Source organism: Naegleria gruberi (genome assembly GCF_000004985.1).
Source record: "Naegleria gruberi genomic scaffold NAEGRscaffold_54, whole genome shotgun sequence".
Lineage (NCBI taxonomy): Eukaryota > Heterolobosea > Eutetramitea > Acrasida > Naegleriidae > Naegleria > Naegleria gruberi.
In genome coordinates this window covers 68,896-86,877 of record NW_003163273.1, presented here as the reverse complement: position 1 = coordinate 86,877, position 17,982 = coordinate 68,896, and the positions used below count along the sequence as shown (strand labels likewise).

Sequence of the window (17,982 nt, the reverse complement as noted above, 5' to 3'; positions counted from 1 at the left end):
GTAATAATAACTTGATCATGTTGATGTTAGAGCTCGATACTGTAAATATTGTTAATTGATTTGAAATTATTGAAGTAAACAATTGTTAGGTTTCTTTGCTTGTTCCAAAATCTCGTTTGACATGAAAAATTTTGGTATTCTTTCATTCAATTTCTTTGTGAGAGCTTCATCAAATTTGGATGAAAAAGTAATTTGCAGCTCTTCTATGAAACTTGCTTGATTAAGTAATTCCTCCAATGCAATATTTGTAAATGGGGTTTCTTCCAAGTAGAGATTCAATCGTTTGCTCGAATTTCTATTCGAATTTTCTTGTAAGAATTTCACTAGCCCTTTATCAGTAATTCCGCAATTATTTGCTCTCAATGTTAATAGATTTAGAGATGCCAAATGGGAGAGTGATAAATCTCCAAGTTTTGGGTTACTTCCAATGTTTAAAATGGAAAGTTTTCTCTGTTTACAAATGTTTTTAAATGATTTTCCTGATAGTTTTTTGTTTTCTGAAAGATCTAATTCTTCAATACTTAGTTCTTTATCGAAAAAATCAATTAATTCTTGATCAGTAAGGTTATTGTGTTGAATATCCAATTGTTTTAATAATTTACATTCAGATAGATAAATTAATCCACGTTGAACATTATTAAAATTCAAATTAAGATGGATTAATGATTTCAAATTTCCAAAATTTTCTAAACCCTCATCTGCAATAGAATTGTTAGAAAGAGTTAGAAACTTGATGTTAGTATTTGATGATAGATAATTGGCACCAACACTTCCAATATTATTGTTGTCCAAAAACAATTCAGTTAAGTTTGTAAGGTTACTGAAGTTTCTCAAACCTTCCCCAGTAATTGAATTATCATTTAGAGCTAAACTTGTTAAATTATATAATGAGCTCAGATAGTTTGCTCCTTCTGAGTTAATTAAATTACTAGAAAGATCCAACTCTTGTAGATTCTTAAGAATCCCAAACTGAGATATACCACTACTGGTTATTTCACTGTTTGACAAGTTTAAACTTTCCATATTCGTCAAATTGGAAATATATTTCAAGCCCTCATTACCATTGTTTCTTCAATTTCACTAACTCTGATATGTATTTGAATTTATCACCATCAAATACTTTGTGTGAGCTTTGAAGACATGTCAATGATTGTAAGTTTGACAATTTTTCCAAAACAGATTTGTCATTGGGAATGAAATTAACTGTTAGCTCTTTTACAGTTCTGGCAGATTTGCTCTCCAGAAACGAAATCCATGAATTGATTGTTAATGGAGAACCCCAAGCATGAAATCTCTCCAGTGGCCATTCCACACTAAAGTCTATATCATCATAACTTCTATTAAAAGTCATTAGAGAAAATGATTTGATTCTCTTGAGTTTTGCCAAGTCTCTTACCAAGCCTGATAAATAATACGATCCAATATCATCCAGTGTAATACTTTCCAAACTTTCCACTTTGCAAAATACGTCTATCATAAATTGATGAATAGTTCCAAAAATTGTTAATTCTTTCAAATTTGACATTTGTGAAAAAACTTTCTTTTCCAATTCAGCAATGTGGGAATAACTCGACAGTGCTGGAGAAAGATATAATTTCGTCACGTGATGTAAATCATCTAAATGATGGTCAATCAAGTTTTCCAATCTGTCAAGATCATCTTTATAACGCATTCGAAAGTAGCTTGTTCGGAACGATTTATGGTGTTGATTCCACTCTTTACAAACAAATCGAGCAGTGTTTAAAACCCAATAATAATCAAAGAAAGACATAATCTCACAGAAAATTATTTCCTGTGGCAAGTGTGAGAGATCAGTTTCGTCCATTTTTTTAATATATTTGTAATAAGAACGAAGTGAGTTTAACCAACTTCCAAACCCATATTAAGATGTTTTGTAAAACTTTACAATATAAAATCTAAATACTCTGAATATTCATATTTACAACAGTTTATTGAAATTTCTGTAAGGAATCGAACCAGTCGATTTTGAAATTTTAAGCAATTGATGAGGAGGTGGAGTCACCACAGCATGTCTATTAACATTACTCTGGTCAACCACTCTATTATTCACAATTTCCTTATTCACATCCAATTTAGCTTCCAATAGTGGAAGTAAATTTTGACTTTCTGGAGCCAGCATTGCAGTTTCACTCTTATTTCTCTTCATTTCAGAGAAGTGTTGCTTTACTTTCAGGTGGGAGGAATTATTTGGAGAGGGAACTTTCATTTGAGAAAGATTGAGTTCGCATTTTTCTTTCAAAATTGAAAAATCGTCCTTATTTAAGAATTCATCAACATCGGTCCATCTGAGAATTGCTTCTTTTTTGTGTTTGGAAATGAATTCTTGGTTCTTAGGTTGTAGACCAGTGTAGTGTGGTTGGAGAGCTTCCTTAAATTGGGAATAATATTGAAAGTTTGAGTTTTTGGATTTCGTATTTGGTTTTGCTGGCCTTTCTTCTTGGTTTCGAGTTTCTGGGAGTTTGAGAAGTGGGATTTTAACAGAATGGGAATCATGATTTTGAATAATTATTTGGGGAGGTATATTTTCTTTGGAATTTTCTTGAGTAAGGGCAGACTTTCGTTTCGATTTCGTATCCATTTCTTGGACGAAATTTGACCATCTACTCTTTTGAGCTTCTCTGTATTTTTGAAAATCAGCAAAATGATCAATAACATTTTCAGATGTAATTCGTTCCAAATATTTGTTCGGATCAAATTCCTCAATGGATAGAATCTTTTGATTTCGTCTATTTCTGATAATTGTATTAGGCACGTTTAGTTTACTTGCTGCTTTTGTAAATCTCTTTTTAGATGTTCTTATCTTTTCCAATTGCATTTTGTACTTTCTATACTCAAAGGGATTATAACAATTTTCAAGAGATTCACTAGGTTTCGAATATTGTATCGGAACATCAAAATCTCCAATTTCCTCCTCATTTTCAATATTAGAAACATCAGAGAAATGACTGGCATCCGATCTAGCAGAAAGAATTGTATTTTCCTCAATAATTTGTTTCGATGATTTCTTCTTTAAAAGTGGTGGATGAGGTTTCGGATAACAATCAACACATTGATTCATCAATTGTTCGATTCTTTTTTCCTCCTCTTGAAGATATTTAATCATTGAGACGTAGTCAGGTGGTTTGAGGTTTGTTGAGGTGGTTGTCATTTCTTTTTTTTTATTATTGAAATTTACGATCAATCCTTGGAGAGTTACGTAATTTTTGCTGTCAAAATGTCAAACATCTCAAAAAGGGAGAAGTTAAAAAAGTGTATTAATTCGATTGATTAAGGAGAGTTTTTATTGTAATTGAGGTATTACTATTTAATATTTATAATAAAAATAAATAATAAAAATAATCAAAAAAAATGCTTCTATCAGAGCTCACACCCGATTGTCTGGCAATTGTTTATTCCTTTCTATTAGGTTCCTACAGCTATTATGAATCGGCGTCAGTGACTGGATCTTCTTCTGCTATGGATCAAGGTAATGAATCATCATCTGCTGCTGATTCTTCCGATCCGATGAAGAATATTACTCAGAAATTTGTAACGATGGATGTTATTGGATCATCGATATTTCCATTGAAACATTCGTGTAGGGACCTATTCTGGAAACTTCATGATAATGCGTTGATTTGGGATCATTCGATTATACCTTTCCCGGATGTGTTGTCATGCAAGTTTTTAAAGTTTGTTGGAAAATTGGTTGAAAATGGAGTGAGTGATGATAATTTGATTGATTCAACGGATTCTATTTATGAATTGTTTAAAACAGCTCTACAATCGATTTGTGATTTAACTTTGATTAAGAAAGTTTCACTTAGCCGTCTGATACAATCCAAATATAAGAATATGGATTATACAATGTTTGTCATGAAGCTTTTACCAAATATTGAGGAATTATACTTGAATATTTCATATAGCAACAATTTGGCTATATTTCAACCTAACCAATTCTTGTGGAATAATTTGCAACATTTAACTGTTGGTGATTACAAAACACTTTACTTTTTTGTCACTAATGCAAAACATTTAGAGTTGAAATTGAAAACTATTAGGTTTTATGCAGCAAGGAAAAAGAGAGAAGCTATAGAATTGATAACTAATCCTCAATATTTATTGGAAGAATATTTGGAAAAGATTGAAATGACTTCTAATATTGGATTTGCAGATTTTGAATATTTGAACAACTCCTTATCAGAAAAGAAAAAATCCGTATTTACATTTTTGAGAGTTTCTAATGACTATAGTCTTGGTACCCCAATCCAAGATGGAAAATTTATTGAAGCCATGCTGCTTCTATCCTCTTTCTCTAATCTCAGGCAATTATACATTAACGGATCAAAGAGTATTGAAAAAATGGAACTATCAGGGAATTTCAATGAGCTGATTGATTTAACAGTACGGACCACTCATACTGATAGGGTTGTGAGTTTCAGCCAGGACTTTTATGCACCAAAATTGAAAAATCTTTGTATATCAGGTTGTAAACTCATACTCCACTCAAGTACCAAATTAGCAAGGTTAAGATACCTCTTAATGGACACTGTGATCATTGACAGCAGCTTTACCCTTGATAAATTTCCACTCTTATCACAATTTACGTATTCCCTCAATCCTTGCCTTACGAATTACCCACCTGTGTGGAGTATTAGCTTGGCATTTAATAATATGAAACACTTGAGACAATTGTACCTTTCTGATATCAACAAGGTGGATGTTTCTGATTGTCCAGAATTGAAACTTTTTAAAATTACAAAGCTACAAGAAGCTAATGTGTACTTACCAAACAATTGCCTCTCCTATTTCAAATTTGACCAGGTGGCACATTGTAATGTAACAATTGATGAGTGCGAGAGCTTATATATGATATATGGTCCTTCTCACACAATCAACATTAATAGAGTTAGATCATTTACAAATGCTTCAACCAGCATGTATGGAACATATACGGATGGTCCAAATGTAGTAATCAAGCAGATAGATTGGATGAATTACAGAACTTCCTCTACTCACCATGAAGCAATGTTCAATAGTATTCAAAATATTGACAAGCTAGTAATTCAAAGTGACTCTCATGCAAGTGGATTTACTAACTTTTTCTGCTCCTCGGTTTATGAAAACTTTATTCAGGAGCACATCTCTAAAAAAGATACATTGCTTTTGAATCAGTCTATTTACCATGGAGACGTATGTAAGGTTCCAGATATTCCACTTAAAGAACTTTCCATAGATACAAATTGTACAGTAGTCAAACCACCACAAAATATGGATTCCATAACTCATTTCAAGCTATCAAAACAAGGAAGCAGAGATTACTGGATAACTTTTAAAGAAATTCAAAAATTATCCAACTTGACATCTTTATCTCTACGAGGATTTACCGACTTGAATAAGACTGAATTCAAATATCTCAAAAATATTCTTCTTGAGAGTTGTGGAGTTTGCACAATTGAATTGAGTTTACTGCCATCCTTAGAAGAGTTAGTAGTATTTGGACCGAAAACCAGTTTGACTCTAAACTCAAAAGCAGGTTATATGTGGAATAATATCAAATTGGTGAACATTTACTGCATCAAAGAGTTGAACCTCTCTGCAAAACAAATAGAAGCACCAAAATTGAGAGAATTCGTTGTGAGTGACGTAGCAGAAAATGATCCCCAGCCAATTAGCTTCAAATCATGCCCAAATCTAATTTTCTTCTACTTTTTGTCTAGTTCGTATGGTAAGAATGGAAAAAATTGCTCCATTCAATAGTAATAAATAGTTTATTAATTTACAATTTTTGAGAGATAGATGTTCAAGCTTGTAAAAAATCAAGTAAAAGGTGGAAACCGCCAATAAAAAATTTAAAAACAAAAAAATGGCTTTAAACGCTCGTCTCTCTGATCTGAAGCTTTTTTCATCAACACAACTTTCATCACTCTCACAGAACAATATCAACACAACACAACAATTACTCTGTGTTCCAAACTCCAAGTTACGATACATTTTGGATACGAGCACACTTGAGGAAGCCTCTAATTATGTTCGGAATGTGATTTTCAAAACTAATATAATATCACAAAATTATTTAAATAATCCAAGGACTGGTCTACAACTATACAATGAAAAGCAAAATAAGCAAATGTTTTTACCATTGAAATATATTCCATCCTTTAATACATTATTTCATGGAGGCATTCCGTTGAATATGATCACTGAAATTGTTGGAGCAACAACATCAGGTAAATCAGAATTTTGTCTTTCCGCTGTTAGTGATTTATTGATGGAGTTTGATAAGTTTGGTTGTGTTATTTTCGACACTGAAGTTAAACAAGCAAATATTTTCCAAAGAATATATTTCATGATGAAGAACAGAAATCCTGATATGAGCGAATCAGAAATTGAAGAAAGAATTCTGAAGAAGTGTACAATAATTCATGTTGCCAGCTCCAAAGAGTTGATAGACAGTTTAGACAATTTGGAAGAATTCATTTTCGAGAAGAATATTAAATTAATTGTTATTGATTCACTGGCAACATTATCAACAAAGGAATTTCAAGGGAAAGAAGGTGGAGCTTTTGAAAGAGCCAGTATTCTCCAAACAGAGGCTACACTCCTTAAACAATTGAACGAAAAGTTCAAGGTGGGTGTACTTGTAACAAATTCCCTTTCATCCTCAGATGAAGCTCAACTTGGTATTAATTGGTACCACTTTGTGAATCATAGACTCAAAATCTACAAGATTGGTGAATCCAAAGCAATTATCAATATTGTAAAATCCTCAATTGCGAACAATGTAAATATTCATGTAAATATGGCTGATCTTGGTTTACAAGAAGTGGAAGACATGACCCACTGAGATTGTAGATATTTTAACTTGTTCAAGTTGGTAAACTAATTTATTATTATTAATAGCTGATGAACTTGCCGTTAAATTTACAAAAAAATGCAACAACTCATGGATATTGGAGACTGCTGGACCAATGTGGCTGAATATTTGACATCCTTTCGGGACCTTTCATCTTTAATGTTGGTAAATTCAAAATGTTCATCTGCAGTTTGCCATTTGGATAATTATTGGAATACAAAAATTGGAAAATTAAAGCAGTCAGCTCTATATCAACACGAGTCGCTAAAATTGCAAAACTTGGATAGTAAAATAGAACAAGTTGAAAAGGGACAGGTTTGGAACAACAGAAGACAGTTATTACTGGCCTTAATAGATCAAATCCGACAAGTATTATCTGAGGTTTTGCAATTAAATACATTGTCATTACTCGGAAACTGTGATGTAGAATTTTTGGATAGAAGAAAGATTTCTCAACTTTCTAATAAATTCAAATCCACTCCTCACAACATCAAAGTTTCCTTTTCATTTAGAAATTTTGGTACTGATTTGTTACTCTTTCGTAAGCAAGTTGATGTGGAAGCACTACTTATTGAACCAAATGCAACATTCCATGTTAATGACAATCTAAGTATTTACTTTGAAAACGATTTTAACAAGAAATTTCATGAAGAAAGCCATCTAGTTATCATTCCTTTTCGTGGGTATCCAATTGATTATGATGAAATAGATAAATTGAGCAGCTCCATTCCGAGAGTATTACTTTTAACAATTAATAGAATTCCACACCAGAAAGCAATATGGACCAAAAATCTGTCCTCAGGCTTAATTGAACTTTTCACAGATGAAAATATTACACAAATAAGCAAATCAATGGGTGCTTTTACCTTCCTAGAGGCTACTAATAATATTGAATCTGTTAGAAATCTATTGCTGGAATATATTGCAAAGATTTATGAACACTGCTCTCAAAATGTTATTTCCCTTACAATTGATCCATCCAAACAAATCAACAAACAAAATAACAAGACAGAAACCCCAACAACAGTAGCGAACAAAAAACAAAGAAAGAGCAAGGAATGTATAATTTCTTAAGAATGAGCATTGTATCCAGAAACTTATTTAGATAATCAAGAATTGAAAGCATGTCTATTCGGCCAGATTATGCAATACGTGTAATTAAATTGTAACAATTCTTAATAGACAACCCATTCAAGAGCTCAATTCGAATCATCTTCATTTAATATAATGTATGAGCTTATTTGTAACCTCTTCAGCCACACAGTGACCCCAAGATTTAAACGTTGTTTACAATAATATGAATCTTCCTCAATCTCTACAATGGTCTCCGAGAATTACTCCACTAATATGACATTTAACTATTGAAAAGAAGACAATTACCATTTCTGTACCATTAATTTACTTCACTGACATGAAGATATTTCACAACATGCAACAGTTGATGCAACAAAGAATTAAACACACAAGTCAATTACCTTTGGTGAAGAGAAAGTTTCTGATATTAACTTCTGCTTTTGCTTAGGTTTCGTTTTTGGTACCTCACACTATAAGCCCACAAATTAGCCAATCAAACTTCATGTTGTCAACTGTTAACCGAATCACTTCTTCATTGATCTTAAGTTAAATGGTCCTTTGCGTCTTTTGTAGTAAGTTTACAATTACATTTGATTAAAAAAAAAGCAAAAAGCTTTTCATCCCAACCACTATCAAATTTTAACAGAACCTTTCGCGTTTTTAGCAATGAGCAACACACCACCTAACAACACAACTTCTAGTAGCAAAATGTCAAATTTTAAACTCTTCTCCTTCCTGGTCAAGAAAAGAAAAAAGACACCGACCAATAATTCAACATCAACTGATCAACAAACTGACTCTCCACGATCATCAAATAGTGATACAGATATGATGATTGATACTTCTCCTAGAACGATGACATCTTCTCTGAAACATACACCTGAATATGTTGATGTTAATAGTAAGACTAGTTTGGGAGCTCTCTCACAAACTTCACATGTCAATCCAAGAAACTCAGCAAGAATTATTAGGAGATCAGATAATGAAGGATTTAAAAATAAGGTGAATAATAGAAAGAGTGCTGCTTTCACTAAACAACAAATTGTATTCTAAGCAATTTTGACTAATTTTTAACTAATGTAAAGTAAACTAATTGATTAAAAACTAATTCTAATAATTTACATTTGTTATCTTTCCTCTGTTCACTTTTACAAGCCTTTAGTTTCAAGCCATTTTAAACCAAACTTTCGTCCACGGCGAATTAGTATGTGAACTAACTAATCAAAAAAAAACTTTCAACAATATTACAAGTTTATTTCTATCAATCACCTATCTAACATACGCATTGAAAGAGTGATAATACTAATAGTAACTGAGGAAAGCTGATTCAAACACCCGCTTTTACACTAAGGCCATGTGTTCCAGCTTTTGTAATTGTCATAATGTTTGCATGTTTTTCAGAGAGGTCTACGTAACGATCTGTTGGTGTGGCATGTACCACTATTTGCAGAACTCTCACCTGAAATCTCATAATTGTTAGTTCTAAATCATTGGTGCTGTTGAGGTGGTAAAAGTCGACAAGTTGTTAATTCCCATTTATAGATAAATGGAAAGATTTTAATGCATGACCAAATGCCAACCTTTTGGCTTGTTGTACCCTTGGATTGTACAATTCATTTCTTATTTTACAAAATAACAAGCTCAATTTCGAATAATCTCGAAATTTTGAGAAGCATTTTACTTGTGAACTTGAAATCATAGACAAAAACCAAAATATTCAATGAATTTTTATTCGTTGCCGAGTGTTGCACTGAAAATTCTCTTCCATCTGACGCTCAAGTCGCAATGCCATTCTATTAAAAACCAGTCAAGTGTCATCTGCCAATTTTAAAATCAAAAAAATGGTTCCACCATCACCAACAACTTCATCTCCACCATTTCCATTTCCCTCATCAACAACAACCATCCACACCATCCCAGTAGTTGCACTATTAGGTACTTCCGAAAGTGGTAAAAGCACAATTTTCAAAAGTTGTCGATCGTTATATGGAAATGCTCAATTTTGTAATTTTCATTCAACGCAAGAAAATCGAATTTTAATTAAAACTTCACTTCAGTATGAAATTGTTCATCACATCAAGAGGGCCATAAAATTTATGGAACAATTTGTGGCAAACAATAGTTTACTTTCTGATAATAATGGCAGCAGCAACGCAATTACAAGTGCTAGTAGAGAGGCGGTTTCGAATACATCAATGCCGAATTTAGAGAGAAAGGCGAGTACGAGACATGATAGAAGACTTTCTGATGAATTGATAAATCTTGTAAAGAGCAATCCTTCACAATTTAGTGATCGTTCTATACTTTCGAATAGTTTTGATGAAAATGCTCTTGGTGATGATTCCTTGTTGGGAATTAGTGCTGTTAGCACTGCAATGAGACATTCTAAACTATTAGAAACATCAAGTGCTTCTACATCTTCATCAGGTTTGTCTCCTTCCTCTTTAGGTCAATCAAGTCCATTAACTTCAAAAACAACAAGTAACGATTCTCAAAAACCATCACTATTCAATAGAGGAAGGACAACATTTGCCAATGATGAAATCAATCAACAACAACAATTTGATGTGAATATGAATATGAGTAATGAAAATAGGAGAAGAAATTCACTCATTTCTTCTTTCCAATTCGAATGGAACAAGGCAGAGGAAAAGATTGTGAATAGGATCAAGTTTATTTCGACCAAGACGATGAATGAGAGAAGTTGGCATATTGATTATGAAGGAGGTTTGAAAGAATTGAAATCGGATATCAAGGCAATTTGGAGGAATAATGCTGTGAGATATTTATTTATGAATGCTACGGATTTTAATTTTCATATTAGTGAAAATATTGTCTATTTCATGAAGAATATCAATAGAATTTTCAAGGAAGATTATAAACGTAAGTAATTTCCACGTTTAGAATAATGTGATTCGAATGCAATAATAATAGCAACTGAAGATGATTATTTTAAAATGAGAGTGCAAACAACTGGTATCAATTCAGTGGATGTGAAAATTAGTAAATCCACTGTTGTGAAAGTCTACGATACTGGTGGTGAGAGATGTGAAAGAAAAAAGTGGGCCCTTCTATTGGAAGCCAAACCTGATGTGATTGTTTATGTGGTTTCAGTGGCTGATTTTGATGTCAATTCGTGTGATCAGAAAAATAAGAACAAACTTCAAGAATCCATTGAAGTGTTAAAATCTGTTTGTCAAGAGATGAATATGAGAAATTTGGAATCTGAATTTGTAATTGTACTCAACAAGATGGATGTTTTTAAGGAAAAGATTGAGGAAAAGGACAAGTCAATCTCTGTGATATTTCCAGATTTTGAGAAGCAAGGTTTCCATGTTTCTGCATTCACCACAATAACCGCATCGACAGGAGGAATTAATTTATCAACAGAACCACAAAATGTTTTCGATAATAGTAGGAAATATATTGGAAGATTGTTCTATAACATTATTAGAACGGAATTGAAGTCTAAAAAGTCAATTCACATGTATGAAATGTCTGCAATTGACAAGTCATTTGTCAAATATTTGTTTGAGGAGGGTTTAGATTCTATATTGAGACAGTCAGACTCAAATCCACCTTCACTAAAGAATGATAATTTAAAGATTCTTCTCAAGTAAGTATTATTACAATATTTTCAAAATATTTATTAATGATGAATTGTAGTGATAATGGAGTTTCAGATGTGTTGAGTATTTCAGGAATAATGAAGGATTCAGGAAAGAAGAGCGCCAGTATTCCAAAACCAACTGTCAAGAAGAGAGGTTTCTCCAATTTCATTTCGAATATTTTAAAGAGACCTTCCTCACAAATTCAAACCACTTCACTTGTACCAAAGCAACACTTATTTGACAGTGTAACGGAAAATGTACCAACTGGACCACCAAAGCGTCCACAGAAACTCATTACCAATCCCAAACTGACACCCGAAGAAGAGGAAGCAATCAAATCAACTCTTGAAACAGCAATTGAAAGTAAGGGAACTGACTATAGTGAAAAGTATGCTATCAAGAAACGTATTGGACTTGGAGCTCAGGGTGCTGCCTATATAGTTTCTGAGAAGGATTCTACTGAAAAGAAGTTCTATGTCATGAAGAGAATCAAGCTGAGAACCATACAAGAATTGAATCAGAACTTTAATGAAATCAAATCTCTCTATTCATTGAGACACGAGTATATCAATTCAATTCATGACTTTTTCGTTGAACAAAAGGAATCGACAATTATTGCCGATACTATTGGAGTAGGAGCTAGTGAAAGTGATGCAGGAAAACAAGAATATGTTCTCTGTATTATTTTGGAGTTTTGCAAGGGAGGAGACTTGAGAATGTACTTGGATAGGTTCAAGAAGAAGAATGGTGCATCCTCACTTGTCAGTCAAACACTGGTAGTGAATTGGTTGAGAAAATTGACTGCTGCTCTAGTTTTTATTCATACGAAAGGTTATCTTCACAGAGATTTGAAACCAGAGAATATTTTCTTCAATGATAATGAGAGAGATGAGTTGAGAATTGGAGATTTTGGATTGAGTTGTTTTGTAAAATCTGTGGAAAATGCCAAAGTTGGAACAGAGTGCTACATGTCTCCAGAGCAAGCTAAAGGACAGGACTATTCAGCATCGAGTGATATTTGGTCCCTAGGTGTTATCATTTTAGAAATTCTTTCACAGAGAATGACCGATGTTAAAGAGGAATTATCCAAGAATCCAAACTTTGTCAGTGATATTTGTAATGAGTTGAAGGATATTTACAGTGAAGAATTGTTGGACTTTGTTCAAATGACTTTACAATTGGATCCAGCTGCTAGACCTTCATCAAGTGAACAATTGATGGCTCTTGTGGAAAATATCGAATAAAAAGATTGTCCCTAGTTTATTTCTTCTTTTGTACAGGTTGTTGAGTATTTAAATAGGAGGATGATGGAGCAGAAAGACTTGTTTGGGCTCCTGTTACAGCACGACTTAAGTGCAACAACAGGGATGGGTTCTTAATCTTAATAATGTTGGAAACTTCTTGCAATCTAGCGTTGAGGATAGCAACTCTTGACCTCATACTGTTATATCTGAATGAAATATGTTGACGAATAACATGTTCTGGACTTTCACTCAATTCCAAACTCAGTAATTCCACAAACTGACATTGTTAAATTTTCAATGATTCTCAAACACTTACCTTGTATTCCATATTTTGAACAAAATTAAGCAATCCTTTTCCATCTCTTTCCATAATCAAGATACATAAGAAACTTTCTGGTTCCTTGACACAAGCATTCAACATCTTGCTCAACATTTTTGGATAATTTGGGAAATCAACCATCAACTTTTGGGATTGTTGCAGGCCAATAAATTGTTGTCTTCCAACAGTGTGAGAATAATGGAAGAAAAGATCAGACTCGGAAGTAAGTTCCAACTTTACATGAGCCTCGTCTTCGTGTTCTCCTTCCAAGATGAGGATTTTAACTCTGATAGCTTCAAGGGTTCCTAGATCATTGTCAGACTCATTTTGATCTTGAGTACGTAATTCAATTGGTATTTCCTTATCAAAGATTGTTCTATGTCCTTCTGCTAACGATGGATCCATATCCTCAATAGCCTTAAAATCAATGCCAGTCAATAGAGAAGCAGAAGTTGAAGGTGATCCGACAGAGGCAATTGATGATTGTTGAATAGAATTTGGTTGAGGAGGAGAGCCAACAGAGAACTGACTATTCTTCTTTGGTGTATGGAGTGATGTATTCATTGTATTGGTGTCGTTGGGTTGAGAAGATAGTGTGTTGAGGTATTTTTTTTAAAGATGATGGTAACGTTTTTTAGTGCTGTAATCATTTGGCGCCAAACTATTCGATTTTAATTTTCAAAAATCCGTTCAGTAAAATAAGCGCGCAAGCTTTATAATTTTTTTAATTTTTCAATCAATTTAATAAATTAATATTGTTAAAAAATGAGAGCAATCAAAAAGACAGCCTTCTTGTTGAATTCAAAGTTTTTACCAAAGCCTTTGATGACAAAATTCTCGGAATGTTCATTACCATTTGCTGTAATCAATAATAATATTAATACTAATTTAAACATTAGATCGTTTCATGCTTCATCAAAGGGATTAGGCTTTATGAATTTTTTCAAATCATCACCCAACAAATCATCTCTTGAATTACTTCAACTACAAGCTGATACAGGAGATTCCATAGCACAGAATAATCTTGGAGCTGCTTATCAAAATGGAACTGGAGTTGACATTGATTATAAGAAAGCTGTCTATTGGTATGAGAAATCGGCTGAACAAAATAATTCAGAAGCTCAATTTAATTTGGGTTACTTGTACCAGGAAGGTTTGGGTGTGCCTAAAAATATTGAAATAGCACTGCAGTTTTTTGAAAAATCAGCCAATCAAAACCACGTAAAAGCACAGAATAATCTTGGGGTCCAATATCTTGCGATTGGTGACAAGTCAAAGGCATTGTATTGGTTCAAAAAAGCGTCTGATAATGGATATGCAAAAGCTCAATATAACTTGGGTGGTTTTTATGCAAGAGGGGATGCAGTAGAGAAGAACCCATTTACTGCCTTTGATTGGTACTTGAAATCAGCAGAAGGAGGATATGTTCACTCACAACACAATGTTGGAATAATGTACTTTAATGGAATTGGGGTTAAACAGGATTATCAAATTGGAATTCAATGGTTAGAAAAAGCTGCCAGTCAAGGTTTTCAAGGTTCTATTGCAGCTCTACATGAGATAAGCAAGAAGGATTATTCAACAGATGTGAACTGGCTCGAGCAACTGGCTAACAAAGGTGATGTATCAGCACAGAATAACCTGGGGGCCATGTACAATATGGGAACAGGAGTTAAAGAAGACAAAGCCAAAGCTATTTATTGGTTACAAAAAGCAGCCGATCAAGGTAATGATAATTCCCTTTTTAATCTTGGAGCTATTTATTTGAACGGTGGGGAAGGAGTTCCAAAAGATTTAGAAAAAGCTCGATCCCTATTCAGCAAGATAAAGAATCCAGAAACAAAGAAAGCAGCAGAGGTTTTATTAAGATGGGCTTAAAAACACTGCAATTTATTATATTATTATTCAAACAAGCTTCGATGAAATTTATCATATATCAATTCAATATCTGATGCATTTAGATACTTTTCCACTAATATTTTGGAAACGTATGGATCATCCTTCATTTCTTTATGCAAGAAAAATGGGCTCAGACCATGCTGAATGGCTAGTAGAACTATTTCCTTATCTGATTGAATAGACAGTGGCAGTAACGTCCAAAATCTGTAAGGATGAATAATTGTAACAATTTTCTTGACAAATTCCCTGTTGCATCTCAGTTCCTCACTCAAATTCGAAAAGGGACCATTTTTCAATTTCACACTTTCAATATAATCCTCCATCGTTAGTGGAAACTCTTTCATAAAATCGAGAGGTGGATCAAGGAAGCTCCATAATTGAATGATAAAATCCTTATCCTTCTTCAATGATTCATCTGTAAATTTGACAATTCCACGACGGAGGAATTTGCTTGAGTCTACAAGCCGCCTTAACAATTTTAAATTTGTTTTTCAATTCGTCAGATGCAAATTCAAGAGCATTTGGAATACTCTTAACTGCCTGTAACACTATTTGATCATTTCTCCAACTTTCTGGTAGGAATCGAATAGCAGTACCATCACGTGCTAGGACCTTCATTATGAGATTTGTATTTAAATCAAGTGGATCTTTAAAGATCTGCAATGATTTTGGAAAGCGTTCGATTAGAGCTTGGATCAATTTCTTATTTTTCTTTGGATCTTGATTCAAATTTTGAACATCCTTTAGAATTGTTTCGTATTTCAACATTGGATTTTTCAGTGCTTTCAAAAATATGTTTGGTTTGTATATCTATCTAATATTGTCTGGCAACTTTTCAAAATCAATTATTGGTAATTTCTCAACAAAGTTCTCATCAGCTAACCAATCTTTTTGAACTATTATGTCGAATAATGGAAATAAATTTCTGTTCCAAATTTTGTTGTTGACTGCCCTAATATTTCTAATATTAAATCCTTAATAGATTGCTTGTAAGCCAATTTTATTAATTAATAAACGTTTCCACTACAAATTTAAAAATCATGAATCTGGATTTGTTCTAGTCCAGTCTGATTCATTGCTTCTCTCAAAAATTGAATTAGATTTTTTACAGAGACAGAATAGATAATGACAGTCTCGTTGTGATGCTCATTATTTGGTACAACTTGATAATTTTCAATTTCTTGGCACTTGACAAGGGAGCTGAATTTGATAATGTTTGGATTTCTGATAGTGATTTTAACATTGACCATTTGATTGCCAGCAATTTCCTCTAGTTGTGCATATGGAGTTTGTTTTGCGAGGTGTTGAAGTGATTGTGTGAATGGGAGGAATCTTGGTAATTTGACATGATAAAGATATTCTCTCTTGTCATTCATAGTTTCATTAATGATGTGAATGTCACATTTTTCAAGGGTGGATCTTATATCTTCCTTAGCAGAAATAATTGCCTGAATAGTTGTAATATTGGCAGTTGTATTATTGAAGAATTTTGATCCAAAACGAGGAAGCATTGCCAAAATACCCATTTGTGCAAGGAGTATGGATGAAATAGCTCCAATAGTCAGATTCATAAAGAAGTATCCTGCAAAGACTTGTTTCAATCCATCCCTCTTCATTACTCTTGTACAAGAGTTGAAGAAGAGTTTCCAGAATTTGGAAATAGTATGATTATATGGATAATCATACCAAGGAGTATGTTGCAAGAAGCGTCCCATGTGTTGAACAATTTCAACTGTGAACCACTCTGGTATGGTAAAATCTGTCTTGTTTTGATCTCTTTTGTAATCCTTATCTGTAATATTCATCAAATTTCCAATAGAACTATCAATAGGATTGGTGACATTTGTGGATGCATGATCACCATCTTTTTCATTAACGTAGGCAGTCATTAAATCTATTGTGGAGTCGCCATGTTGAAGTTGATAATTTTCCAAGTTGTAAAATCCAAATGATTTGCAAATGCTATTCCATTCTTTCATAGATCTGAAGTGTCTGAATTCCTTCTCATTATCCTCAAATGTCAAACCTGTCAGGGCATTGAAAATATTGTGAGCTACATGAACCATAGATTCCATGTGTTCGTTGTCCACATCGTGCTCTCTCAAAATAAATATTCCATTAGGTCTAAGAATTCTTTTGAGTTCTTTCATGTACAAGTTTAGTTCTGTGTCAGTGTAGTGATGCAATCCTATGAAACAAGTTATTAAATCTACACTATTAGAAGGAATATCGTGTAATTGATCATATGGTACAAATTTACCGACTGGTGTTAAAGATTTCCTCTCTAATACATCGGTTGCTCTTTCTTTATCATTGACTACAAAGGATGAGCCACTAACTTTGAATTTCTTCTTCAATAAATTTGTAAATCTTCCACAATCTCCAATGGTCAACTGGCCATCAAACTTTCTATTGTGAAGGATATTGCTTTCAAGTAATTCAGATATTTGCCTTTCAATTTCTTTAGCAAGTATGAACGTGTTATATCTTACAAGATTAAATAATATCTTCGCTTTTGAAATGTTTGAATTAAGGTAATTTGATTGAATTAAGTTGTAAAGTTGCTTGTCGTCTAGCTGCTTATTTATCAAAAGAAATCTTTGGAATTCTTTAGCATCAACTACTGGAAAGACATATCTCAAAAAATCAAAAACTCTACTCTGGTTAACTTGTTTACCCAAACTAGTCATAAAATGATAATTCTTGTTATTGATGAAAGTGTTGTTGTTTGGGAATAAACTAACAAATGGAGAAATAGAAATTGGCTTTGGGCTAATGGTTCCAAACTTATTTTCCACAAGCTTTGAATAGTTATCAAACCACATATTATTAAAGACTCTGTTTGGATCTAGGTACTTTTTGAAACCGACAAACTCAGTAAAGGAAGGATATGCCTCCAATAATTGTTCTACAGAATAGTGGTGTCTATATGGAAGGTAGAATGTACCACCAAGATTGAGCGCCTTATTAGAGAGTGAT

The 17,982-nt window shown here is 33.1% G+C and overlaps 8 protein-coding genes across 8 annotated transcripts; 4 read left to right on the top strand and 4 right to left on the bottom strand.

Annotated features, from left to right (window-relative positions):
* Window positions 1–66: 66 nt before the first annotated feature.
* Window positions 67–1,023, bottom strand: NAEGRDRAFT_72553 (uncharacterized protein; the record flags this gene model as incomplete). The annotated part of the gene is made up of 1 exon (XM_002672276.1): window positions 67–1,023. One exon carries the CDS (start codon window positions 1,021–1,023, stop codon window positions 67–69), a length of 957 nt encoding a protein of 318 aa, XP_002672322.1.
* A 916-nt stretch (window positions 1,024–1,939) lies between these two features.
* Window positions 1,940–3,169, bottom strand: NAEGRDRAFT_72552 (uncharacterized protein; the record flags this gene model as incomplete). The annotated part of the gene is made up of 1 exon (XM_002672275.1): window positions 1,940–3,169. One exon carries the CDS (start codon window positions 3,167–3,169, stop codon window positions 1,940–1,942), a length of 1,230 nt encoding a protein of 409 aa, XP_002672321.1.
* A 308-nt stretch (window positions 3,170–3,477) lies between these two features.
* On the top strand, window positions 3,478–6,847 carry NAEGRDRAFT_52274 (uncharacterized protein; the record flags this gene model as incomplete). The annotated part of the gene is made up of 2 exons (XM_002672330.1): window positions 3,478–5,637; window positions 5,936–6,847. The coding sequence occupies 2 exons, from the start codon at window positions 3,478–3,480 to the stop codon at window positions 6,845–6,847; spliced, it is 3,072 nt and encodes a 1,023-aa protein (XP_002672376.1).
* A 1,746-nt stretch (window positions 6,848–8,593) lies between these two features.
* On the top strand, window positions 8,594–9,669 carry NAEGRDRAFT_81235 (uncharacterized protein; the record flags this gene model as incomplete). Its single annotated transcript, XM_002672329.1, has 1 exon — window positions 8,594–9,669. The coding sequence occupies one exon, from the start codon at window positions 8,597–8,599 to the stop codon at window positions 8,981–8,983; it is 387 nt and encodes a 128-aa protein (XP_002672375.1). The 3' UTR covers window positions 8,984–9,669.
* A 102-nt stretch (window positions 9,670–9,771) lies between these two features.
* NAEGRDRAFT_72548 (uncharacterized protein) lies at window positions 9,772–12,785 on the top strand (the record flags this gene model as incomplete). The annotated part of the gene is made up of 3 exons (XM_002672328.1): window positions 9,772–10,813; window positions 10,865–11,546; window positions 11,597–12,785. The coding sequence occupies 3 exons, from the start codon at window positions 9,772–9,774 to the stop codon at window positions 12,783–12,785; spliced, it is 2,913 nt and encodes a 970-aa protein (XP_002672374.1).
* Window positions 12,786–13,089: 304 nt separating this feature from the next.
* On the bottom strand, window positions 13,090–13,668 carry NAEGRDRAFT_72547 (uncharacterized protein; the record flags this gene model as incomplete). The annotated part of the gene is made up of 1 exon (XM_002672274.1): window positions 13,090–13,668. The coding sequence occupies one exon, from the start codon at window positions 13,666–13,668 to the stop codon at window positions 13,090–13,092; it is 579 nt and encodes a 192-aa protein (XP_002672320.1).
* A 201-nt stretch (window positions 13,669–13,869) lies between these two features.
* Window positions 13,870–14,982, top strand: NAEGRDRAFT_52272 (uncharacterized protein; the record flags this gene model as incomplete). The annotated part of the gene is made up of 1 exon (XM_002672327.1): window positions 13,870–14,982. The coding sequence occupies one exon, from the start codon at window positions 13,870–13,872 to the stop codon at window positions 14,980–14,982; it is 1,113 nt and encodes a 370-aa protein (XP_002672373.1).
* Window positions 14,983–16,034: 1,052 nt separating this feature from the next.
* On the bottom strand, window positions 16,035–17,828 carry NAEGRDRAFT_52271 (uncharacterized protein; the record flags this gene model as incomplete). Its single annotated transcript, XM_002672273.1, has 1 exon — window positions 16,035–17,828. The coding sequence occupies one exon, from the start codon at window positions 17,826–17,828 to the stop codon at window positions 16,035–16,037; it is 1,794 nt and encodes a 597-aa protein (XP_002672319.1).
* Window positions 17,829–17,982: the final 154 nt, after the last annotated feature.